General features: G+C 33.2%; 3 protein-coding genes and 1 non-coding gene across 5 annotated transcripts; 2 read left to right on the top strand and 2 right to left on the bottom strand.

Moving 5' to 3' along the window:
* Positions 1-873: 873 nt before the first annotated feature.
* LOC114720848 (U11 spliceosomal RNA) lies at positions 874-1,000 on the bottom strand. The gene has a single exon (XR_003737997.1). It is a non-coding gene; the product is annotated as a U11 spliceosomal RNA (small nuclear RNA).
* Positions 1,001-1,688: 688 nt separating this feature from the next.
* Positions 1,689-4,848, bottom strand: LOC114720794 (uncharacterized). The gene is made up of 5 exons (XM_028906496.1): positions 4,655-4,848; positions 2,641-2,755; positions 2,455-2,544; positions 2,233-2,331; positions 1,689-2,139 (listed from the first exon to the last, which is right to left on the bottom strand). The coding sequence occupies exons 1-5, from the start codon at positions 4,720-4,722 to the stop codon at positions 2,038-2,040; spliced, it is 474 nt and encodes a 157-aa protein (XP_028762329.1). The 5' UTR covers positions 4,723-4,848; the 3' UTR covers positions 1,689-2,037.
* Positions 4,849-12,232: 7,384 nt separating this feature from the next.
* On the top strand, positions 12,233-16,204 carry LOC114720841 (1-aminocyclopropane-1-carboxylate oxidase homolog 1). Its single transcript, XM_028906562.1, has 3 exons — positions 12,233-12,902; positions 14,667-14,988; positions 15,721-16,204. The coding sequence occupies exons 1-3, from the start codon at positions 12,373-12,375 to the stop codon at positions 15,970-15,972; spliced, it is 1,104 nt and encodes a 367-aa protein (XP_028762395.1). The 5' UTR covers positions 12,233-12,372; the 3' UTR covers positions 15,973-16,204.
* Positions 16,205-21,253: 5,049 nt separating this feature from the next.
* On the top strand, positions 21,254-25,306 carry LOC114720804 (CASP-like protein 5B3). 2 transcript variants are annotated; one of them, XM_028906511.1, is made up of 3 exons: positions 21,254-21,823; positions 23,874-23,979; positions 24,831-25,306. In XM_028906511.1, the coding sequence occupies exons 1-3, from the start codon at positions 21,693-21,695 to the stop codon at positions 25,023-25,025; spliced, it is 432 nt and encodes a 143-aa protein (XP_028762344.1). In that variant the 5' UTR covers positions 21,254-21,692; the 3' UTR covers positions 25,026-25,306. The 2 variants fall into 2 exon arrangements, with proteins under 2 accessions (XP_028762344.1, XP_028762343.1); XM_028906510.1 differs by having other exon boundaries at positions 21,261-21,823; positions 23,874-24,006.
* Positions 25,307-25,641: the final 335 nt, after the last annotated feature.

A 25,641-nucleotide genomic window follows, 5' to 3' on the forward strand; every position in this document is an offset into this window, starting at 1 on the left:
ATTGCATAAAGCATATATAAAATATAAAAGAGAAAGAGGGAATTCAGCTAAATGACCTACCCCTGGAAAGATCAATTAAGTTTGTATTGTTGGAAATTCTGGCCGGTTGCTGCGGAAACTTCAGCAGGCCTGCATTGCATCTGCTGCATGGATAATTGGATATGCAGAGCACAGGTGGTGAGTGGTCTAATTGCATTGCCACTTACTATTTTTTATCCTTAATATAAAAATTTATATGACATTAAATTTGATCATAAATATAGGATTTTAATTTATTTTGTCTCTTATATTTATCTATTTTTTTAAAATAATTTTTATAATAGTTACACATGTTAAATATTTTATCAAATAATAATTCTAGTTAACATACATATACATAAGTAAGAGTATTTTTAAAAAAATAAAACATTTATTATAAATAATTAATTTATTAAATTTTTTTAACATATTCAAATTAGTCAACTAATTTTTTAAAAACAGCCTGGCATGCAACTAGTCAGAACAACCCTCAGGTTAACCATGAAAAATCACGTCCTCGCCCACAATTGCCGGACGAAGGTGGTTCTGCAGAAGAGGGCAGGGCTCCTGAGCCTTGAGGTGTCAACAAAATAAGTTGTGTTTGGACCACCAAACGCTTTGATCAATTTGAAAGATTTGTTTCAGCTTGTCCGCGGAGTCCTGAGGCAATTAGTAGGAGACTATAAATGAAATAACCGAATGTACTTTCAATAATGAGCCTTACGGCTCCCGAGTCCTAGGGCAATTAACATCCCTATTTGTACTTAAACCACGCAAAGCGAGCTCCTGAGTAGGACTGAGTCCACAGCCAAGCTGTCACCCTCTATCAGAGGGAGGAAAATTAGGAACTAAGGAAGGAGGATCGGCCGGGCGGGCCAACCCTTTGGGGTCCCACAAATTATGTCGGCCATATGTCTTGATAGCCATACAGCACTCGCCAATCGAGGGCGAGCGTGGCATATTTAGCCAGCCGACCCTTTTTAACCCGATAACATTCCCTGCTCTTTGTTCTTATACCCCACCCGTCCCTGCCTTATTTCTTAGTTTCCCGATGTGGGACTCATATCCCATTTCCGACACACGCTCCTCCTCCCTCGCTCCTTTTAATTACTTGCAAGTTGCCACTCCACTTCTACGCAGGCAGAGGGCTATGCTTCAGATCTCTACGAGTATCTTTTTGCTTATAAAGTCCCAAATATTCCCCTCACTCATTTGCTTCCTTTGACTTGTGATTCTTGAGACCAACGTTGTTGGTTGGTTCGAGTTCAATGTGTATAGTATTCAATTCCAACCATCTCATTCGTTCGTTTCCATCTTACAAACCCAATTCACCTGTTCTTTTAAAATGTTTCTCATGAAAAAATTCAGCGTAAACAAAATTTCTATAAACTCTTTGCCCCCGTCTTCATATACGGTAGACACAGAGTCACAGTGCCATCAATCTCCCTGCACGGATAACATGGCTGTAGGCCCTTTTTCGAAGAATGGGCATGGCTCAGCCCATTTATGTGATCTGTAAGTCTTCTTATTTGGTGTTTTTCTTTTTGGCTTTTTTAATCAACCTCATCTGCTTTTTTACCATTCCCTCGATTTGAGAAGTAGAAACAATGCCTAACCAACACTAAACAGCTTTTTAATCATGATTACAAAATACAAGATAAACATGTTAAAAGAATTTTGTCTCGATTTAAGTGAAACATGCTAATAAATAATTCCAAACTTGATCCCAAACAGGCCACATAAGCCTTACTTAATACCAAATCTCATCTCAACTTACTGATAGAATTAGAATAAAATGATATGCGGGAGCTAAACCATATCCAGGAACAAATTATACGCCCTCTGCTACAAAGTGTCGCTCAAACAAATCAGAGTATCCATCTAATACAAACTAGAAGAGGCTAAAGTAAGGGGAAAAAGAGGCAAAAAGATATAAGGCTAGCTTAGACAAATCTGATGCTGCAACACAGCAGGCTGTCAAAAAAGTGTCCTTTGAGAATACATTAATGCATCTCTGCTCTAAGTTGTCTTTGTTTTTGGAGCCTTCTTCTTCAGTTGCCTCCTGAGAATTGAGTTCTTCATCCCTATAAAGAACAGCAATGCACCAAAAAGTGCTGTGTTCTGCAATGAGGAACAAACCCAACATACAATGTCATTCAAACTTCAGAAATTATCAGCTGGAAAACACGGGAAAGAGCACAAGTTTGCACGAACCAGGACGAAATCATTCAGCAGCAGACTATATTCCCGCCTGTTGGGCTTATAATTGTAGAAATCATATAGAAGTGGAACGGTAAGTGCCTGATGCAGAAGCTACAAAGCAAACACAAATATTTCAATCTTGATCACAGTGCTTCGGAACCAAAACAATGGATGCTTAGGAAGTTAGTTAATAACAAATTATCCAAATTCTAATGCAAAAGAGCAAGGTTTTACCAGTAGGAAAGCTCCAAATGCGCTGCCAAACACAAAAAGGATCCCTCCAAGGCCCTTCAGTACTATTATAGTAGCCACAAAATGCTGAACCTGTACATGGCACCTCGTTCAGAAAGGAAACTGATGTTACCTAGAATGAAATTCAATTGCTATAAACGACAATGGACCAAAAAAAAAAAGCCTTACATCAATATTTGGTATCTCAATCCCCAACTTGGAGGACACATTTTTTCTCATAACAGTGAGCTTAGGAATCAATTCCTTTGCAAAAGGTCCACCGCTGGCATCAAATTCATTAAACCTACAAACATACATGCTATATCAATGCAAAATACTGCATGTTGCTATGATAACACTCTTAACATCATATGTAAGCAACCAAACTAAAGAGGTGACAAGCTGCCGGGCAAAGTGAAAGCACTACCCAACCTAAAACCCCAAGTTATCCAACATTTAGGGCCTGAATTTTTAATTTTTTTTCTGAAGATACGTGGTGCGGGTCAATTGGTAAAGTTACACCTACATAAGCTTTAATTAAGTAATCCAACATTAAGTAGTGAAGTGGGGGGTAAAACCACTTCAAATGGCAGAAAAGGTTGCTAAAAGACCACCCCAACGAACAAGTATCCATAAAATCAAATCCAGAATAATAAAACTTAGTAAAGCAGAGAAGGCCAGAGATGCCTTTTGCTTTACTGCTTGAGCTCCGAACTTATCTATTATGTTTCTTCTCAAACTTGAGACAAAGCACTAGCCCCCAAGAAAGAGAGAGGACCATCGAGTCCTTTCCAGAAGGTCCACCAGGCATGAAATTCATTAAACCTAGCAGCATACAGGCTATATCAATGGAAAATAATGCATTTTGCTATGATAACATTATCACTCTCAAATCTTCATTTGTTAGAAATCACCTAAAGAGAACAGTCTATCTAATTATAACAGTTAAGCTTTCTTTTATTATGTCAGGTACAAACTTGCATATAACCCATGTTAAACAGAAATGAACTAATAATATCTTTACTCCTCTAACCCTATTTACAGGGAGCACGGAAGAGTGAGAGGGAGAGGGGGGGAGAGAGAGAGAGAGAATTTTTTCGGTCATATAATCCATCTCATTAAATTTATCACACAAAAGTGTCTTATAAATAGAACTAGAAGAAAACAATAATCAAGCTTCAATTTCTATCAGGAATTCAACTGCTTTGCTATATTCTCAGGTAGAGGTAGAAAAGATATAATGGATTAAATTCATATTCCATAGATACATATAACTAAGATAACATGATGTAATGTCTCATATTCCTTCTCCAATAGATTGCCATAAAGAAATGAGAAAAACGGTGAATTCTCTGATCTCTACATTAACTGCATAGCAGCTCTTTCCAGACACATACAACTAATCTGAAAATTAGATCTCTCACCATGTGACCGTACTCAACTTCATATCAAATTTAGTGCCTAACGAAACCTCAACATTCTCACAGAATTGAAGCAATTAACAAAAAAGAAAGTCAAGGCAAAACCCATCGTATTCGCAACTCAAATTTTGGGTGATTCTACGAGAGTTTGACCAACTGGAGAGCATGAGCTCTCCCACTGCTTGATGTATCTCAAGCTGCTCATCTTCACAATTTACACGTTAAATCCTGAAAAGTAAAGGCCAAAATTTCGAGTTACATCTGACAGTGGGAGAACAACCAAGTCAAGCTCTTCAGAGGCTCACAGCATTTCTTACAGTCAAAAACTATAACACTCTTCCACATATTGGAGAAAGCTCCAGTGAAAAAAGAAAAATCCAATAAGTGCACTTGAGAATCGCCGCAGGCTTACAAATATGTGAAACAGTGCCAAATTAAAATAATAATATATCATTAACACAATCAACCACCAGAACAAATTCTAGAAGAAGATGCATCGAACTTCACAGTGCAATCGAAGCAGTTGCCGATGGCTTTCAGGTTGACTTTTTGAAAAAAATAACCCAAAAAAAAAAAAAACCCGGCCAAACATATTTCAACTTTTTGCGAAGCAGACATCAGGTCATAACACCCGCAAACAAATCAGTACGATTTAGGAAATAAAACAGACAAAAAAGACATTCATAATTAGTTAAAAAGTGGGGAAACACAGATTAACGAAGTCTTCGCCAGCAATCGGAATAATATTGACCAAAGTAAACAGATCTGAAATGTCAGCATACATCTGCCAGGCGGAGAGGATGAAGACAGAGGCAAACAGAACACGACCCATAAAGGAAGCGAACCCCATTTCCTTCTCTCGCTTCGGAGCAGAGATGGCGAGCTGGATCGGAGCTCGGTTGGATTCACCACCTCGCGAGAGAAAAGAACAGCGAGTGACTCGATGCAGAGTAATTAATACAGTGAAGCATACGACCAAGTCGCAGAGTCCACAGCGGCACAGCCTGACGAGTCACTTTCTGAGGCTCACGTCTTCTTTATATTATTTTGTGTTAATATAATTTTGGGTTAAGGTGTGCCCAGCACCAACTATTTATCCAGGTGCATCTAGTGACCTAAAATAATTTTAAATGCATCTAGTATTTTAAATTAATTAAAATGGTGCATCCATATCCAGATTCACAGAAATGTTATGTTTAACTGTTACTTTTCTGATTCAGCTTAAAGTTGACCGCAAATATTCTAAATGATAGATATATAGACATTTAATGTGTATTATTCTCACTCAAAATTGAATTTATTTCCTTCCTCTTCTTCTAAATAAATTGAATTTTGAGTAAAAATAATACACATCGGGTGTCTATGTGTTTGCCATGTAGAATATCTAGGGTCAATTTTAAGCTGAGTCAGGAAAGTAACGGTTAAACATAACATTTCTGTTAGTCTGGGATATGGACTCACCATTTTAATTAGTTTAGGACACTGGATGCACCCAAAATTACTTTAGGCCACTGGACACACCTAGGTAAATAGTTCGGGGTGTTGAACGCACCTTAACCCTATAATTTTTTATCACTAAAATTTGGGTAAATTTTGATTTTAGTTCTTTACATTTTAAATATATAATTTTAATCTTTAAAATTTAGTCTGTTTTAAAATATTAGTCTCCAAAAATATAACAGTATTAAAATATGCTGAAATATCATTAATGACATTAAAAATGGTGATGTGAACTTACTAGATGACACCTAAATAATAGAGTGTAGCACAATGACTAGCTCCTGGAACAGGAGGATAAAGAGCTGTGTTTTGGATCTATTCTTTTTTTTTTTTTGTCCCTTTCTATTATCCATACAAAATCTAACTAGATATTATCTAGTGAATCTATATCACATGAAGAAAATAACTCGAAAAGTAAATGATAACATATTTTTATAGTAATTTTGGATTTGAAATTTTGAAATTCAATAATATTTTTTTAAGATTTTCCCTAAAATGATACTTCAATTTAAAAAATTGTAAATAATCACTTCAATAAGAGAAATTTTATTTTAGTCATATATAATTAAAGAGAAATTTTGTAATTTGCTTATATAACTATATTATCCTTGTGTCATTTGTGCTTATTCCATAGAAATATTGTTAATTATGTTACCAAACTTGTTAATAGTGTTACATGGCTTGTTAGCCATGTTACAAAAATTGATAAATTCACAATTCATTAGGCACTAAAAAATCTTTCAAAGCCAAAACATCTCTAAGATAATGTAAATTGTGTTATTTCAGTTGGTAATATCGTTATAAAAATTGTTAACCGTGTTACTAAAATAGAAAAAAATCTCACTTTTATATAAATGTGTTTCATGATTAACAATGTCATGTAATGGTATTAACAAGTTTGATAATATGATTACCAACCTATTTTTCAGAAAATTGTGAAAGTTGGATTTTTTGAACTTAGTAACTCAATTATCAATTGTTGTAATGATATTAATAATTCTAATAACACTATTTATCATGTGATTTGAGAAGTATTTTGACTTTAAGAGTTTTTTGAATGCCTAATAAATTAGAAAATTTTCAACTTTTGTAATATAGTTGATAAGTTATGTAACGATATTAACAAATTTGGTAAAGCAATTAGCAACCTATTTTTCAAGAAATTGTGAACATAAGATTTTTCTAACTTCAGTCATATGGTTAACAGCTCTTGTAATGATATTAACAGCTCTAATGATATTATTCACCACATAATCTAAGAGGTATTTTGACTTTGAGAGATTTTTAAGTGCTTAATGAATTGAGAAATTTTCAACTCCTATAATGTAGTTAACAAGTCATGTAACAATATTAACAAATTTGATAATACAGTTACCAACCTATTCTCTAGAAAATTGTGAAAAGTAGGATTTTTCTAGCTTTAGTGGCATGGTTAATAGCTCTTCTAATAATATTAATAACTCTAACAATATTATTCATCGCGTGATTTGAGAGATATTTTAGTATTGAAAAAATTTTGAATGCTTAATAAATTGCAAATTTTTCAACTTTATAATATGATTAACAAATCATGTAATAGTATTATCAAGTCTTGTAATGTAATTAACCACATATTTTTGAAAGATTTTCATAGAATAAGCACAAATAACATAAAGACAATATGGTTATTTTAATAAATTTGAAAATTTTCACTTAGTCATATGTGACTGAAATGAAATTTCTCTTATTGACGTGACTATTTAGGATTTTTGAATTGAAATATTACCTCCAGTCCTAATTATAGTATCTCTTTCATAGACTATAAATGAGTTCTTATAATTAAGACTGGAGGTAATATCATTTATTATCATTTTCTTATATTTTTTCTCAATTTTTAATTCAGCATTAATAGTAGTTTTCCCCCTCTTAATTAAATCACATGATTTTCTCAATTTCTTTTAATCTTTTTATAGAAGCTACTCCTCTGGTCTTATTTATAGGGTAGAAAGAAAATATTTTTTGATCCTATTTATAGAATATTAAGATAAATTTGTTTTATGAATGTACAATTTTACCTCTCATTTATTATTGTGTTGACTTTATTTATATGAGGTATAATATATATTAAATAGAAATAAAGTTGTAAAGTTGTTAAATTTTAAATGAAAGTTAAAGAAATTTATTATTTTTCTTGGGCTGTGCGAAACATACTGGAAGTGTCTTATAAATAAAATCAAAGGAGTAACAATACTAATAAAACAAAATTCAAGGATTTAATTACAAGAAGAAATATATAGATACCAAATTAAAATTCAACTTGTGTAAAAGCTAACAAATAACAATACTAATAGATTATGTTAGGATTAAGGTTTTGATAATAACAAAGTGAGTAGTTTGTGATTCAGCATGTTGATCGATCATCTGATCGATCAAGGTTTTATCGATAAGCTGATAGATAATAACTCTGTTTAATTAAGTAAACTCAGCAGAAACTTTGATCGATAACGTGTTAGATAATGTGTTGATCGATCATTTGATCGATCATTCTTAGTTGCATATGAAAATCTAGGATAAATTATCGATCACTTGATTGATAATTGGAATTCAAATTTAATAGGTGTGATCGATAAACCAATTATCGATGAGAAGACAGATAAATGGTAATGCACTTTACTCATTCTATGTTTTGCTTTTATCGCCATTTATCGATCACCTTATCGATCAGCCATTTATCGATAATATGATCGAACATTGCCTCATAACTTTTCGTGCAGGAATTTATTTCAGTGATTATCGATCACCTGATCGATAAGAGCATTATCGATCACATGATCGATAATCAACATATCTTTGTCACATCGTGGCTCTTCGATCATCGGATCGATAATTAGATTATCGATAATATTATCGATAACCACCCTTCATGTTTACTTTGTTTTCACATAACCTGATCAATAAATCAGCTCTTTTGTTTTACAAGAAAAGACCTCTTTATCGATAACATTATCAATCAACCCTTTATCGATCATCTATTCGATCAACTTACATAGTCTGTGCTTTCACAAAATATACTTTTGCCTACTGTTTATCGATAAGGTTATCCATCATCTATTTATCGATAAAGTATTCGATAATTAGTGTTTCAAAAGTCATTTCTATAACACTCTATTTAGTGATAACCTGATCGATCAACAAGTGTTCGATCACTTGTTCGATCATGAGGCAATTTTAGTTTAAATCTTAAGTCTCGATGTTTCTCAAAATTTATCATATATTTCATTCGAGTTTTTCTTAGCCTTCATAAATGTCTTGTTTCACTATTTAAAGAGTGTCAAAATCAAAAGCAACCTTGATCTTCTTTGTCTATGCATCGCAGTATGATATCACTATTTCCTTTTATCGATCACCTGATCGATAAACCATTGATCCATCACTTGATTAATAATCTTAGTTCTCTGGTTCAAAAGTCTTCACTCAGAATAATCGATAACCTGATCGATCAAGTAATAATCGAACATCACTTCGATAAGCACGTTCAGTTACTACCAAGTGCATCTGACAACTGATTGATTCTAACCATAAACTATGAATATTCGATTATCAGTTGTTCGGATCTACTCTTGATCTTATTCTACGAAGAAAAAACTTATTGAATTAATATATTTTTGCAGATTACAAAGAAAATCCCAACGGTTGTCCAAGTAGCCTGTAACCTACCTTGTTAGAAGCATTAATGGCGGAAACCGTTATAACTGGAAAAACACGCAACCGGACTCACAATGGCTAGAAGCTCTTCCGTCTAACGGTTACTAAATGACCTCAACTATAAAAGGCGTGAAGAAGCATTAAATGAACAGATTGAATATGCGAGCTATTCTCTGTTGATTTTTACTGTTGCATTCAATACTCTGTTCTTCCATAACACCGAGCGTCAGTGATTATCATTTATTCACTTTGTAAGATAGTTTATTTACTACTCATTAATCACGTTTGTGTGATGCTCAAGGGTGTGGACTCTTGAGTGGAGCTGTAACCTTACGGGAAGTAAGGGGGAGTGATTGAGAGTTTCAATTACTGTACTGAGAAGTGGTTGAGACCGAACCAGTATAAATCTTATGTCTTCCTCTCTACGGTGAAATCATTCTAAACTCACACTCTTTGTTTCCAATAGTTCTTTGTTTTAATTTCATAAATTTTTATAACTCACCCAATTCACCCCCTCTTGGATGAGATTGCCACTAACAGATTAAAGTTACAAAAACTAACAATACTAGGAAAACAAAATTCAAGGATTTAATCATGAGAAGAAAAATATAGATCCCAAATTTTTTTCCTAATTTAAAATTATTCTAATTTCAAATAAAAAATAAGAAAAATAAATAAATGTTTCTGAAATATACAAAATCCAAATCAGTAAAATACATACATGAAACTACTTAATAATATAATGTAAAATAATATATAAGATAATTATTAAAGTTTAAAATATACGAAACAACTAAAATAACCCAGCAATAAGAAAATTAATTAACAAATGATGATGCCATCTAAGCGAATGACTACTATTTTCATAAAATTTGTTGGTACAATCACAAATTTAATTATAAATGATTATAGTATTACAGTGATGAATAATAATAATTGACTAAGCAAATAATAATGCCATCAAAACAAGTAACCATTATTTTTAGTTAGATAAAACTAAAGGTATTAAGATGGAATGACTAAAAATACAGTTTATAATCACAAGGGATTAAAATGAAATTAATTAAATGCATTCTATATCTTAATACAAAAGTACTTTATATTTTAAACTCTGAAACCAAAAAAATTGGCTTTTTTATCAAAAGACTGGGGCAGTTCAAACCACGCGAATTAATTTATTTCTAACAGATAATATTTAAATTTAATTTTTGGCAAAAATATTTAAATTTAAATTAGTTATCGTTATTCTAAATAATCCGCAGCCTTTTACCAATAGTAAAACGCATACAAATCGGTCAAACAGAGCATGCTTTGAAGAAAAGCATGAGGCAGAGATATGTATAATTTTATCATTTTTTTAATAAAATATAGATTAGTTGAGTAATACTTGGCCACTTAAACATTTTATAATTTTTCTTTTTTGAAAGAAAAGAGTTTTTTGACCCCAAAAGGAAAGATAGGGATTTTATAATTTTGATGCAACTCGCCAACTGCAAGTTCTCTTCCCATTGGGACGTTGATTTGGTGGAGTATTTATTTATAAAAAAAATTATAATGAGGTCTCAATAAAAAAATAATAATTACAAAATAAGTCCATGGTCATTTTTTATTCTAGAACTTGTTATTACATGCTACTTAAATTGTTATTTGGAATTTTTATTAATTATTTTTTTGGATCTCATTATAATTCTCCTTTTATTTATTTTCCCATCCTTAAACAATTGACTTAGACCAAATTAATCATATCACCTAATCTAGCCTATGTGACATTTTGCAAGAAGGGTTGGATGATTTTATTTAAAAATTTTTACTAACTGAAAATTTTACTTCGATATTAAATATAAAATATTAATTCATTTTATTTTATAAATTTATTATTTTTTATTAAAAGACAATGGAAAAATTTATTTAAAAGATACTTAAATAACTCAATCTCTTATTTGGGTCACTGAATTTTGGAGATAGAAAATTGTTAATTTAGAATTGAAACATGTTAATTATGAAATATAATGTATTACTTTTTAATGTTACATTGTGATCAAATTTTATTCAAAGGCTTATTGCAAGTGTTATGGGAATACAAAATTGTTAATTTAAAACTAAAACATGTTAACTATGTAATTAAAATTATTTATTTTTGATATTTTATTTTGATCAAATTTTATTAAAAAATTATTACAAGTATATTATGGAGACAAAAAATTATTAATTTAGAATTAAAATGTGTTAACAGTAAAATGGAACATGTTGATTTATAATTTTCTTTTGATTTATGATGAAATAGGTACTAAAGTTGTTTCATAAAATTTTAAAATTTATTTTTGGGTCATTTAACCAAATTAAGGGTTTGACAAATTTAATAACCCAAATAAAAATTTGGGTTATTCAAGTATCTTTTTAAGAAATTTTTTCAAACATTATCTTAATTATACCTATTAGAGAGAGTTTTTATTAATTAATGCTATATGTGAATGATTAAGTGAGCGTTTTAGAGATAATAGAAAAAAAAGAGAGTGTGGTGGTAGCCGCCTCACTCCTGTAAGGAGGAGAACATAAGTTCAAATCCCGAAAAGCACACTTGTTGGGTAAGCTATTCCTTAACCTCTCTAGATCCAAAAAGAATTAGTCTCAAATCTAATATGACTTGGGGATATCCTTGTTTCACCTAAAAAAGAAAAAAGGGAGTGTTTTTGCAACATAAAAAAGAGAGAGAGTGTTTTAGAGACATCAATATATATATTTATGACAATATTAAAAGAATTTATTATTAAAATGGTAGACTTGAATTTGAATTTTGATCTTTAATTTTAAGTGAATTTAATTAAATTTATATTTTCTCAAAATTATTTTTTAATATGGTATTTCATAAAAAAATATTATAATTTTGAAAAAAGAGAATGTAAAATATAAAATTAAATTAAGGTGCAACTTAAATAGAAAATTTATTGTCCATACATCAAAAAACTAAAATTAGTTATTAAAAGAATGATGTTAGCTGTTATTTAATGTTAGGAGTATTATTGTTATGATTTTAAATTTTCTCAATAAATTTGCATTCAAAATTTTTTAATACTAATCAGTAAAAACTTTCAAACCGAATTCACATTTCAGCCTCTCAAAATTATACAATGCAGCTGCGCAAGTGTCTTCAATATCATCATCGTTCCATCTCTGACCGCAACATCACACCCAACACAGAAAACAGAAAAGCGTGAACTTCAATGAAATCAATGCTAATAAACTAAGTGAAATTATGAAATAGCTGATCGATATTGAGCTCTTCGTAATCATCAATCAACCTACGATCGTTTGCAGTATGGGGAGCTCCAACACCTACGATCGTTTGCAAGAACTGAAGGCCTTCGACGAATCTAAATCCGGTGTTAAAGGCGTGGTTGAATCAGGGATCACGAAGATCCCTCGAATTTTCATACGGCCGCCGGAGGAGATTGCCGGCGACGAAGGTCTCGGGAGTGAAAGAGGTCAGACCCAGTTCGAGATTCCGGTGATAGACCTCAAAGACATAGTCGCCACCGGAGGGGATCATGCTGATGATGATGTCGTTGGCAAAGTCAGGTGTGCTGCCGAGACAGTGGGGTTTTTCCAGGTGGTGAATCACGGGATACCCATGAAGTTGCTGCAGGAGATGCTGGCGGCGGCGCGTGTGTTCCACGAGCTGCCAAAAGAGGTGAAGATGGAGTACTACACTAGGGAAGAGAAGAGGAGGGTGAAATTCAGCAGCAACTTCGATTTGTATCAGTCCAAGTATGCTAATTGGAGGGACACTTTGTTTTGTGTGATGGCTCCTGAACCTCTTGATCCTCAAGAATTGCCTTTGGTCTGTAGGTAATTTTGAACTCGCGGATTCAAGTCCCATGGAAACATGGGGAAGTTAATTTTGTTTTTTGGAAAAATCATTTTGCAGGTACTCGTAGTTCTCCTGAATTTTTAATTTGGTACATCTTCTGTTTTTTTTTCTTTTTTAAAATCCTTCAACTTTTCTCTGTTAGCATTGTCACCCCCTCTAGTTCATGAAATCCTCTCAAGAGCCAATGGAATATTGAACGGCCTTAAAGTAAAAAAGAGGAGGGAAAAAAACTGAAGACGTAGAAACACAAACACGTGACTGTGCAGTAGTGTCTTCTCGTCTGTTTTGTGATCATTGCAAGCAACCACAACACATTCTCTTCTGGGATTGAGCAAGGATTTCGAGTTGGGTCAGTCTATAGTGGCAAGTATTAGAGATGTGAAAAACTGCTATAATGGCTGATTCAATGACCTTTCCACCATTCTTTTAGAAAACACTTGAAACTTGACAACCATGCTATTTCCATAGTTTTATGTTCTAAAGAAACGTTCACAAATCACACATGAAATCTCCGACTATACATCACATTTTTAACAAAAAACTATAACTCATTGAGCTTAATAGAAGACCATCACCAAGCTACAATCACGGGAAAATGCATTGTGGTGACAACAAACCTCAGTATAGCTACAATATAATGGAAGAAAAAGCTAGAATGCCAGAAAGAAATAGGATGACCCACAATTACTAAAAATTGGTTCAGACTTCAAACGTCTAACATGTAGGATGAAGAAAATAAAATTAAACTAATATTGTAGAAAATCATCAGTAGATAAACCGTAAACAAAAGAAGTGAACAAAAGTTCATAGACTTTGGAATTGAAGTCCAAATTGCACCTACATTAGCTCACCTCTTTGAATAGAAAGCACTTTTTGATGGGGAACAAGCAAATCGGAGAACAGATGTGGCTACCAGAGAAGTAAATTGAATGGTAGAAGTCGATTCCCTCGAACGAAACAAATAAGAAGATTCATCCTCCCTCAAACCCTTAGTCACAAAAATCCATGGACTCCATGGAAGCACATCGCCTTGGCCCTCGAAGAAAATTCCTCTGCAAATGATTGATGAAGGTTTCTCTATTTTAACACCGTTTAATACTCTTAGCCCTTAAGAGGTTTTTCTGAACTAGAGGGGGTAACAATGCTGACGGAGAAAAGTTGAAGGATTTTGAAAAAAGAACAAAAAAGACGTAGAGGTACCAAATTAAAAATTGAGGAAAACTGTAAGTACCTGCAAAATGGTTTTTTTTTTTTTTGGGTAAGTATATGGGGAAGTTAGTTAATTGTTACCTTTTGGGAAACCTACTATATATTTAATCAGTAGATCTCACTTTGCTTAATTAATTGAATTTGGGTTCAAGCTTTGTGTATGTTGTGGGTTTAAGAAAATAATCAATATAGCAATACATCTATTGAAGGTTAATTTAGTTTGGCAGGAAGTAATTCAGCTAATTACTACTCTTATAGTTCTATTTATAAGGCACACAGAAAAAGTTTTTTTAATTCTATTTTTAAACCACCTCATTAAAATTTTAGCATGAATATACATGCTTCTCAAAGAGAGAAAGACGCGGCCATATGGACCCTACATCTCTGAGTAGAGATCGCCTATCTATTTCCTTTCTCCCTCCGAGAAGCCTAACGCTAAAATAAAATCATTTTGAAACATGAATCAAATGACATGCGCCACAAAAGATAATTAAAGAGAGGATGTTGATGAGTGAAAACAAATTAATTTGCAGGGATGTGACAATGGAGTACTCAAAGCAAATTGCGGCACTGGGGAACGTTTTGTTTGAGTTATTATCAGAGTCACTTGGACTAAAGGCAGACTATCTTAAGAGCATGGATTGTGCAAAAGGGCATTGTCTTCTGAGCCATTATTATCCGCCATGTCCTCAGCCTGAGCTCACCATGGGCACCACCAAACACTCAGATCCTGACTTCCTCACCATCCTCCTTCAAGACCATATTGGTGGACTTCAAGTTTTGTGCCACAATCAATGGATTGATGTTCCTCCTCTTCCAGGAGCTCTAGTTGTGAATATTGGAGATCTCTTACAGGTCAGTTTCATATATGTGTGTTTGGACAATAAATGAGTTAGAAATATAAATGTATTAGAAGAAGAGTAGATGCTGCAGCATTATTATATAGACATTAGTGATGAAAAAGCTTTAAAACCTCAGAGTTTTGCCTCAGAAATGTTATGTGCATGACTTTTTGTGAAGCTTTTTCTTGAAGTTTCTTTTATGTGTGAGCAGAACAAAAGTTTGCATGCTTGTGACATAAAATTGCATTATTAGTTTAGAATTGACTGCAACTCAATCAATTTATTTGGTTCTTATAGTTTTGACTTTGTTGAAATTTATTTTTTAAACTTTGACTTGTGCAACCTAGCCTCTAAAGTCTTTAAAATTTTGGTCCGTAGCTACATTTTAGAAAATAAAATTATAATGACTAAACTATTTTTAAACTTAAAAAACTTATGTTCTAAATGGTTAAAATTATAGGGATCGAATTGTATCAAGTTAAAGTTTAGGAATTCAGTTTCAATAGAGTAATAAAAACTATAACAATTAAGTTGTATCAAGTTAAAGTTCAAGGATTGAATTATACAATTCGAAGCAAAACTACAAGGAACAAAAAATAATAATTTTCCCTATTTTCCATTTCCTTTTTGTTTATCATGCTCCATTGATCTAATGTTAACTTTATAAACCCAATGGAAACCATAAAGTTTGAGTGAGAGTGAACTTCTATCTGAGATTATTTAAAGAGCTTTATAAATGTCGCAGCTTATGTCGAATGACAGATTGAAGAGTGTTGAACATCGAGTTTTGGCAAATGTGGAAGGGCCAAGAGTCTCAGTTGCATGCTTTTTCACTCTTCATACCCATCCAACAACAAGGACTTATGGGCCTATCAAGGAATTATTATCACCACATAAGCCTCCTCTCTATAGCCATACTTCACTCCAAGACTTCATTGCTTACTATGATAACAAGGGACTTGATGGCTATTCTGCTCTCTCTCACTTCAAGTTATGATTAAGAGGGTGTTTGGATTAATTTGGTAAAAGTGATTTTACAATATATGAAATAAGTATGTGAGAAAAATTTTATTTTGATTTATGTGAAAACACTTTTTTAAGTGTTTTTGGGAGTCACCAAACACTCCCTTGCTCTTGTCTTCAACTTTAAAGTTACTTGTATCTTTTTGTAATTACAGAATGGATGTGATAAAGAAGTGTGAAGAGATGTACATGAGAATCACTTATCATTCTCTCTCTCTAAATAGATTGAAGTATTTTTTTTAAGATATGTCTATTATCCTAAAGTATTTTGTGATTAATTCAACATTTTGAAGTATTTTTTTCATGTGTGTTTGGTACCTTTGAATATTTTATGATAACAATTTTGTTCTTGAAGTAATTTTTCAGGAGCAATTGTGTATTTAAAGTATTTTTTTCATGAGCAATTTTAACATTGTCTTTAACTCATCAAAAAGTCCATTAAAATAAACGTGCATCAAGCGTTCTAAAATATTCTTTAGTATATTTTAGGTTGTTGGATATACTTGAAAAAAAAAATGCTTCAATAGATAAATCTTAATCCAATATAATGTATGACAATGTGATGGATTTCAGATTCGTTCTTGATAAGCTAAAATATTTAATAAGACTATTTGGCTGAAATAATAACAATAACAGTAAGCCTTATCTCATCAAGTATGGTCGATAATCAAATATTTGGACAGATAGAGGAGAAAGAAGGAAAATTTTTAATGAGTTTGATTTAGAAAATTAAAATAATAGGATTAATTATCTTCTTTTTATTAAAATTTTATAATCCTACTTCTTCAATTTTTTAAAAATTAAACTCATTAAAATTTTTCTTTCCCTCCTCTCTATTCTATTCATTGCAAACATAGGGTTAATAATTTCATTGAGTGTTCTTGATTAATTAAATATTACATTAAAGAGTATTTAGTTTAATATCAATTAAATTAGTTTAGAATAAATAAAAGGATCCTATTTGAATTGATCTTATCTGAATCCAAGATATCTTATTTAACTCAACTATATTTTATAAGTGGTTAAAAGATATTCCTAATATCCAAACTGATTCATTATTCAAAAGGCGCATAAAATTAAATGTATGATATTTTATGCTCTTCCGGTCCTTAATATAAGACCCATTTAACTAATTTGATTAGATTAAGGAAGTTAGATAAGTTAGTTAATTATAAGAAATGTGACACGTTTTTCTTAAAACACCAGAATCATCTTTCTTAATACCCCATCTCCCTCTTCTACTTGATTATGATTGAGGAAGTATCCATAGGGGTAATTTGGAGAAAATTGATAAATATGAGAAATGGGTCTTATATTTAGGGGGTATTTGGATAGAAACCAAACCATGGTTTCAAAAGTGTTTTTACGGATTACGAAGTAAATATGTGGAGGAGGTTACCTCGTTTTGCGGAAAATTACTTTTGAAACTGCGGTTTTCAGAATGCCAAACACTCCCTTAAGATCAAAACTAACTTAACAATTGAGTTCTATATTAAGGACCGAACGAGTATCATGAATATATAGAATATATCTCCAGTGGCTAATGTTGATTCTTTGTGTGAGTACACCTGGCAAACCACTCCGAAACCGAATCTCGTGTCTCTCTAAATTCTTATTTATTTTCTAACAAAATGATTAAGAATAAAAAGTTTTAAAATAAAAATTAAATGATATAGGTTTAATTTTAAACAAATCAAACTAATAAACATCTTTAATTTTTGTTTGTTTTGAGCACTACGACATAGATAATGATGTTGTTTCATTAAAGCAAAATAAAATCATGAAAGGAAGAAAAGAGAATCGTAACGAAGGATGTGTTTATTTCTAGCAAAATCATGATTAATTAAACATCATCCGCATGGCTCGTTCATAACATGTTGTTTTATGGTACACACCTACATAGTACAATTCATATTTAAGTATTGTTACATATCTTTGGGAAAAATAAAAAGTACCTATATCTATATATACCAATCAATTGAAATTCATGTATAAATATTTCATTTACTTGTAGATTAATTTCTATTTAAATATTACTGTCTCATGCTTATATAAATTTGTATATCTTAATTAAAGAGTTAAGGTATAAATTTGTTCCAAAAGTTTTTATTCAGAAGCACTAAATATTTAAAAGTTTTTTTTTTTGGTTCAATACCGTCCTGAAAATTCACAAATTATAGCAACATTGCTCTCACCGTTATTTAGGTTAAATTTGGCTATTAGTTAATCAAAAATGCCAAGCTAGCAAGTCCACATGTCATCTACATTATTTTTTTTGGTCAATGTGCAAATTTGCCCTATAAGGTTAAGAAGTGTTGCCTAACAAGTTTCCAAATTGTAATAGTCATTTCAGCTATTATTTAGGTTAAGTTTGGCCATTAACTAACCAAATATACTTAGCCAACAGAGTGAACATTGAAGAAAAAGAAGAAGAAACATCTTGTGTGACAAATAGAAAATCAAAGAGGCACCCCGCCTAATTCGGCTCCTTTAAAGCATGGTAATGGAGGATTGCGAGTAGCCTTGTTCCGGGCAATCCCCCTCAGCGTGCTTTACATCTTGTAATTGAATATTCATCTTCAATGCTCATCAGTGAACATGAGCTCCTCCTCCATCTGCTACTTCTTCATCACTATTCACTCTGCCAACTGAGCGTATGTAGTTAACTAATAATCAAACTTAACATTGAGTTAAAAATATTTCAGAATACTTAACATTTTTAGGTACAAGTTTTTAAAACAAATTGGGCAAATAGGCAAATTTAAAAAAAAAAAGTACTAGGCAATATAATAAAATTTTAGATGCAAAAATACGTGTAGACATTTCAAAACAGGACAAAAATATCACTTCCGTTAATTCTCCCAAACGTCTGTTACGTTTTTTCTCTTGTAGGTCCCACCTATTCCAGGCTGGAGTCCCATGCACGCACCATCTCCTCTGTTACTCTCCCCTTAATCTCTCTGACATAGATAATGATAAAGCAAAATAAAATCATGAAAGGAAGAAAAGAGAATCGTAATGAAGGATGTGTTTATTTCTCACAAAATCATGATTAATTAAATCTCGTGTTGTCATGATTTGGAAACTTCCGTGGCAATATTGAACCCAAAAAATTTTGGATACCCGACACCTACAAATAAAAACTTTCGAGACAAATTTGTATTTTAACCCAATGACATGGATGACAATTGGACCTTCCAACTTGTCATATTTAGTCAACTAATAGTCAAACTTAAATAATAATTGGGTTAACATTGTTATGATTTGAAAACTTTCGGGGTGATATTGAGTTCAAAATATTTCAGAATACTTGGCATTCCTAAGTGCAAGCTCTTAAAACAAATTGGGCAAATGGACAAATTTACCCATTCTAATATAAAAAAAAGAGTACCAGGCACCATAATAAAATTTTGGATGTAAAAATATAGATGGGCATTTCAAAGTAGGACAAAAATGTCATTTATTCTCTGAAACGTCTGTTACTTTTTTTCTCCTGTAGGTCCCACTTATTCCAGGTTGGGATTTGCATTGGGTGCTCATCAAAACTAATGAGCACCCAATGCTCATCAGTTTAATTTTAATTTTATTTTTTAAAATAATTATTTTAATAGGTATAGGATAAAAAATAAAGATAATATCTTAACTATCATTCTTTAAGATTAGATCTGAACGGCCCAAATTGCTCATCATGTGATGAGCACCTGATGAGCACTGAATGCGGACGCTTGCAGGTTGAGGTCCCATGCACGCACTGTCTCCTCTGTCACTCTTCCCTTCCTCTCTCTTTCTTTTCCCTCTCATCCTCTCTCCCTGTATCCATCCATGGCCAAGGTAAGGTAGTTAGTTCATCAAAAATTTCCCATTGCTAAACAAACAAGCCTTACGAATGAATCATGTCAAAGCATACAAGGTAGCCATGTTAATCCCATGTTATTAGGTAGCCATTCATTCAATCAATTTATGAATTTTTGTCATTGAAGAAAAATGTTGTTCAAGACTTGTTAAGGGAATTTAATCATTAGCCAAGGACAATACCTCACAAAATATATTCTACAGGCATTCCAGCAAAACCAAAATATGGCATTATTTACACAGGAAGTAACCTTATTTAGTCACAGTATATACCGAGCTTAATAGGAATAGCAGAGAGGAAGAAGTAATTGAACAGAATAGTAGAGGAGGAGGAGTGAATATTGCAATAATCCCACTCATTTGGATTTTCTTACCAAGAAATTGAAACCAAAAAACAATCCTATTCAATTTAGAACGATAGAGCCTTAGAGAAAATAGACGCGATGGGAAAGCAAATGAGAAAATTCATGCTACGTTTGTACACAAATTCATGAAGAAACCGAGTTCTATTAACATTACAAATACAGATGTCAATCGCCTGAGGCCACCGTGCATCAATCACTAGAGCTTCATAGCCGTTCGCATCTCTCCCCCATCGTTGTCGTGTGGCCCGTCAACATCTTGAGAATGCTGGGTCAGAGCGAAGCAAAAATCCCTAAAGTCCCCAGTTAAAGTAGATGCGTTGATCATTCTACCGTTAATGGCTAAGATTGGTCACTCTAATATCGACGACGTGGTTTCAAAGATGAGCTTCTGGTTTCATATATTAGCGGAGCGCGTAACGTGGACTCGGTAAGAGAGAGACGGGGAGGAGTAATGGAGGAGAGTGCGCGCGCGTGAGACTCTAGCCTATAATAAGTGGGGCCCACAGGAAAAGAAAAGCAATAGACGTTTGAAAAAATTAATGAAAATGACATTCTTGTCCCGTTCTAAATTGTCTGTGTATTTTTGTACTTAAAATTTTATTATGGTGTTTGCTGTTTTTTTATATTATAATAGGTAATTTGCCCCTTCATTTCAACAAATTTGCATTTTAAATCTTAATTAAATTATACTTATTCATATATATAAAATACAAATAATGAAATTATGTTGATAAAACATTCGGTTAAAATTGATTAAAAAATAAATATGTAAAAATATATTTTTATTTACTAAGAGGATGAAAAATATTCGAAAAAAAGAGATGAGAAAGAATTAAGTATAATAAACAAAAGGAAAAAAAATATAACTCTTGTCCATGTGAGATTAGCTTATCCAAAGATGGCACCCGAGGAGTGTTATTTTAATATTGATTGAATGCGGTTAGATTAATGAGGAGGATCATTCCAGCTGTAATCCCGTGGGTCCAATCCTATCAAACTTTATGTGCGCCTGGCCACTTTCATGATGAATGCTTGGGGTGAGCCTTCCCTTTCCCTTTCACTGTATCAGGACAAACACGCAAGCAACAACAATGGCGATAAGGTCGCTGTTTAGTCACACTCGTGACTGTTTGTGATTTTCTCTGGTGGTGGTGGTGGATGCAATTCGCGAGCAAATCGTTATCTGATTCATTTATTCGGTCACATCGTCTTTTTCTTTCCTTCCCTCTCCAAAATCATCTTGTCTGGTTCTCCTTTTTCCGCTTTGAGACCTTACCTTTTTCTATTGGTCACACGGATTGGAATTTCGATTTGTGTCAATTTTTTTTTCCCCATCTTTGTTTCGTGTGTATATGGAGAGGGAAGTAGGTATTGGAAGTTTTAGACTCGTGGTCTGTCCTGCATTTGGGTTAAATCTTAAGATGCGTATTTTGTTGTGAGAATCCAAAGATTTATCTTTACAATTTTGGAGAGGAAAATGAAGGATTTCCCTGGGACGCCTGGAACTCTCACTGGGTTGTTTCTGAGGATTTCACAATGCATTTTTGCTGTAGGGTCAATTGCTTCCATGGCTACCACACCAAGCTTCTTTAGCTTCACGGCTTTTTGGTGAGTACTCTCTCTCCTTCAATTATAAAATTTTCTTTTCAAATGATTATGCTGATGGACTCTAGTTTTCTCCAAACTCATTTTTTATATTACTCACTTGTTAGTGATTGATTCGACTGATTCCGCTTAAAGTCACGACTTGAATTTTAGATGTATGGAAATAACCCAGATTATCTTGCACAGATCGGGTTGTTATACAACTATCTTAAGGAGCTCAGTTTCAGTAATCTAGTAGTACTGCTTCGTTTACATGTTGCCGTTTGTACTGCTGAACATTTGTACTACTTTTACATGTCAATTGTCATGTTATGTAGTTTGAATTATGATTCAGCTGATCTAACTATTACGAAATGGTTCCTTGCTTGTCAAAGTATGGATGGCGATGGGAAGTAGAATAAATATTTCCTTTAATCAGAAAAATGCGCTCTGATATTTATGACTAAGCTATGGAATAGAACAAAACAACTGTCTGTATTTGTTGGAGTAGCTGAAGCAGCTACTTATCTTAGATCCCAAGTAGAGGAAAATGATAACCATAGTTCGAGGACGATTGCCATGGCCATCTGCCTATTTGAAATAATAGCTCCTGATTTCTTACATAGCTTCAATATTCTCATATGATGGAACACGATTCCCTACCTTTCCAGTACACAAAGTCCTTTCCACCAAGACGATTATTTGTTAGGGGAGCATCTTTCATCGTCAAAGCATCTGTGAACTAGAAGTGGGAATTTTTAGCCAATTAATTATAATGTTTACTATTGTACATGCTTATAAAAATAATAATCTTGATTCTTTACTATTGCTATGAAACATACTAACTGATTTTACGTAGATTTCCATTTCAAATGTTTCATATGACTCCTTTCTGATTTATGCAGTTCCTGGACTGGATGCTTCTAACGTGATGGATACCAAGATAAAACAGTAGATAAAATAATGCTGAACTGTAGTTAATTCCACAAAACACCCCATCCTCGTGAACAAGAGGCAAGTGCAGTACATGAAACCCCTCACACGCACTAAAATGGAAAGATAAAATGATGAAGAAAGATGATATTCCTTCACCACCAATCTTACTTTCGAAAGGTCAGGCCTCTCCTCACAACACTCAAAATACAAATTATGTCCTGCCTTCCCCTGAGAAACGACGACTATTAGAAGTCCAAATATCACAACCCTCAATACAACCCTTTTCTAGGTCAGGCCTATAGCCACCCTAAAGTAACTCCAGTGCTTAGTTTCTTTCTCCAAAACAGTAGGAAGCTTGAGGTCAATACCCTGGAGAGTAGAAAGTGTTTTTCCTCTTTCATGTATCTTGCTAATTTTCATTTTGTAGGTCTGGCCAGTGAAAGCAATTCTATCATAATGTCTTGCTAATATATCTCCTAGTTGACTATTTGTCAGTTTGGCATGATAACTACCCAAACACCATATGCAAGCCCTATATGCACTGGACAAATTTATTTCAAGGTGATCCTGTTGCAACAGATGGCATATTGACTTTTAAAAGCATAATTCAATTTAACTAGATTAGGCTCCATGCCTTGCACAGAATCAAGAAACAAGTTGCACTATTCTTGGGTTGTTAGTGGTTTCCTTTATGTATTCCCAGTATGCTGCATTTCTTCGTGCCCTCTCCTCCCTCCTAGTTGTTCCCAACAGAATTTGAATGAGATCATTGTTTACCGCTGAATTTATCTAATTAATCATGTTGTCATCACATTTCCAACGTGGTAAACTTCCTGTTATAATGAATGCATATAAGTAAGAAACTAAGATTTTAGTGGAGATGGCAAGGGAGTTTGGCTAAAGACGGAGATTGTTAATAAAACCTCATTGTAGTGTGATGTATGCCCATATTATAATTTTTCATCTATTCCTTTCACGTATATATTCCATATTTTCCAAGAAATGCTTATGCTTCATGCTTCTCCAAAACTGATTCGTCATCATTGATTGGTAGAAGTTTTGCTATTGTTACGCCAATGAAATTTTTAGATGTTAGATGAGGAAAAATTTTGTGGTAAAAACTCTTTTGGTATTACAGTTACTTGCTAGCTTCAATGGGTTTACAAGTCATTTGGAGTTTTGTGCTTGCCTTGTTGGATGCATATGCTTGGATGAGAAAGAAGGTCCTCCACAATGCCGTACTGGTTAGCCTCTTTGTAGTTGGAGATTGGGTTAGCCCTTACTCAACTTAACTTTACGATTCTTACGGCTTGTATGATTCTAAGGGGTTGTTTGGTATGCGAAGTATATTGAAATGAAATTGAAAATTGGATAAAAAAAATGATTTTGTCCTTTGGAAATGTTCTTTTTGCTCCCTTGAATAAAAAAATAACTATAAAATTGATAATCAGTTAGGTAATGATTAAGATTGATATTATGAATATGGGTTGAGGGGTAAATCCACCCATGAAGTATTCATCCATGTGTATCTAATACCATGAAGTCACCATTGTTACAACAGTACACATGAAGGTTTCCAAATGAAGCATATGTGCCACATCGATTAATGTCTGTTATTTTTAGTGTGGTGGGCCCCCCACTGTTTTTCGGGTGAACTTAACAGTCAATGTTGCTAGACTTGACAGACATGGCAATTTTGCTTCATTTTGAAATGTTCATGTGTACTGTTGCACCCATGGAAACTTTATAGTGTCAAATGCTAATGAGGGAATACTTCATGAGTATTTTTGCATCTTAACCTCATAAATATTATATATATATGTCATTTTTTATGAAATGGGAAAGAAATGCTTTTCCTAAGAGAAATAGTTTCCCTTCCCTTATCTTTACTCAATAATAGCTATCCCGTTATTACTTTTGCGTTTATCCAGGGATGTTTTCTACCTATAAAATTACCTTTTCCATTGCTTTTCTTCTTCATTCCTTTCTGTTCCCCGTATCAAACGGCCCATCTTGCTTGGTAACATCAAGTAAGAGTTGTGTGCTTATGGCTCCCAAACATTTGACAAGTTTACTTCTCAACCATTGCCCACAGATAACATCAACATTATCCTTAGCAGCAGCTTCTGCTTCAGCAGGCGTTACAGTTTTGTACTTCAATGATTTGGGACACTGCAATTTTGGAGAGGAATGCCAAAAGTACCAGATTTCAGTTGCTTTTGCTTTCATGAGCTGGATAACAATTTTAATATCCTCTTTAATTATGCTTTGGCTATTGGCTTCTGGGTAGCAGGCTCGATATTTCACCAGAGTTCCCTTGTCTAAACAAAAGAAATTGAAATTCTTCTTCAATTTTTTGTTTTCTTCTGATCATATCAGCACGAAGGCAAATAGATCGTTTCACTCTACATCCATATTGGGCTAGTTAGCAACGTTTGTATGAGGAAAAGGTGGAATGTATAGGTGTTTTTCATGATTTACGAAAGTTTCATGTTGATTTACAAAGGCACAGGCTGCAATTGGTTTGCTGATAGATGTTCTTGTTTCTATGCATCTTTCTTTTGGCCCCCTCTTTGCTTAAGAGTTCTGTTAGATGCTTGTAAAGCGTCTATGGTTAGGTTTGCCCCCATTCTCAGTCCTATTTGAGAGTAGCTTTCTCTTCTCTTATCTCTCACTCTAGACCCTGACTCATCCATATTTGAGTTAACGTTGGGTTTTAAATGAGGTGTTAATCTTTCGAAGGCACCTTTTAGATTTACACGACCTGAATTCGATAATGTGTTTAGATGGTCATAACTCCGTAATACTCTCTTTGGTCTTGTTCATGAGATACAAATAGTTGAATTATGGGGATAATATGTTGGTTAAAATTGATTAAAGACAATAAATATGATAAATATTATTTT

The sequence above is a fragment of the Neltuma alba genome, unplaced genomic scaffold (assembly GCF_004799145.2).
Source record: "Neltuma alba isolate B1F8T4 unplaced genomic scaffold, ASM479914v2 tig00012000_pilon, whole genome shotgun sequence".
Lineage (NCBI taxonomy): Eukaryota > Viridiplantae > Streptophyta > Magnoliopsida > Fabales > Fabaceae > Neltuma > Neltuma alba.

Coding starts and splice junctions, on each gene's coding strand:
- LOC114720804 (XM_028906510.1), top strand. CDS start 21,693: ATGAAGGATTTCCCTGGGACGCCTGGAACTCTCACTGGGTTGTTTCTG. Junction 21,824..23,873: donor TTTAGCTTCACGGCTTTTTG/GTGAGTACTCTC, acceptor TTGGTATTACAG/TTACTTGCTAGCTTCAATGG. Junction 24,007..24,830: donor TCTTTGTAGTTGGAGATTGG/GTTAGCCCTTAC, acceptor CATTGCCCACAG/ATAACATCAACATTATCCTT.
- LOC114720841 (XM_028906562.1), top strand. CDS start 12,373: ATGGGGAGCTCCAACACCTACGATCGTTTGCAAGAACTGAAGGCCTTC. Junction 12,903..14,666: donor GAATTGCCTTTGGTCTGTAG/GTAATTTTGAAC, acceptor ATTAATTTGCAG/GGATGTGACAATGGAGTACT. Junction 14,989..15,720: donor ATATTGGAGATCTCTTACAG/GTCAGTTTCATA, acceptor TAAATGTCGCAG/CTTATGTCGAATGACAGATT.
- LOC114720794 (XM_028906496.1), bottom strand. CDS start 4,722: ATGGGGTTCGCTTCCTTTATGGGTCGTGTTCTGTTTGCCTCTGTCTTC. Junction 2,545..2,640: donor TTGAGATACCAAATATTGAT/GTAAGGCTTTTT, acceptor TGCCATGTACAG/GTTCAGCATTTTGTGGCTAC. Junction 2,140..2,232: donor TGCTGAATGATTTCGTCCTG/GTTCGTGCAAAC, acceptor TCCTCATTGCAG/AACACAGCACTTTTTGGTGC.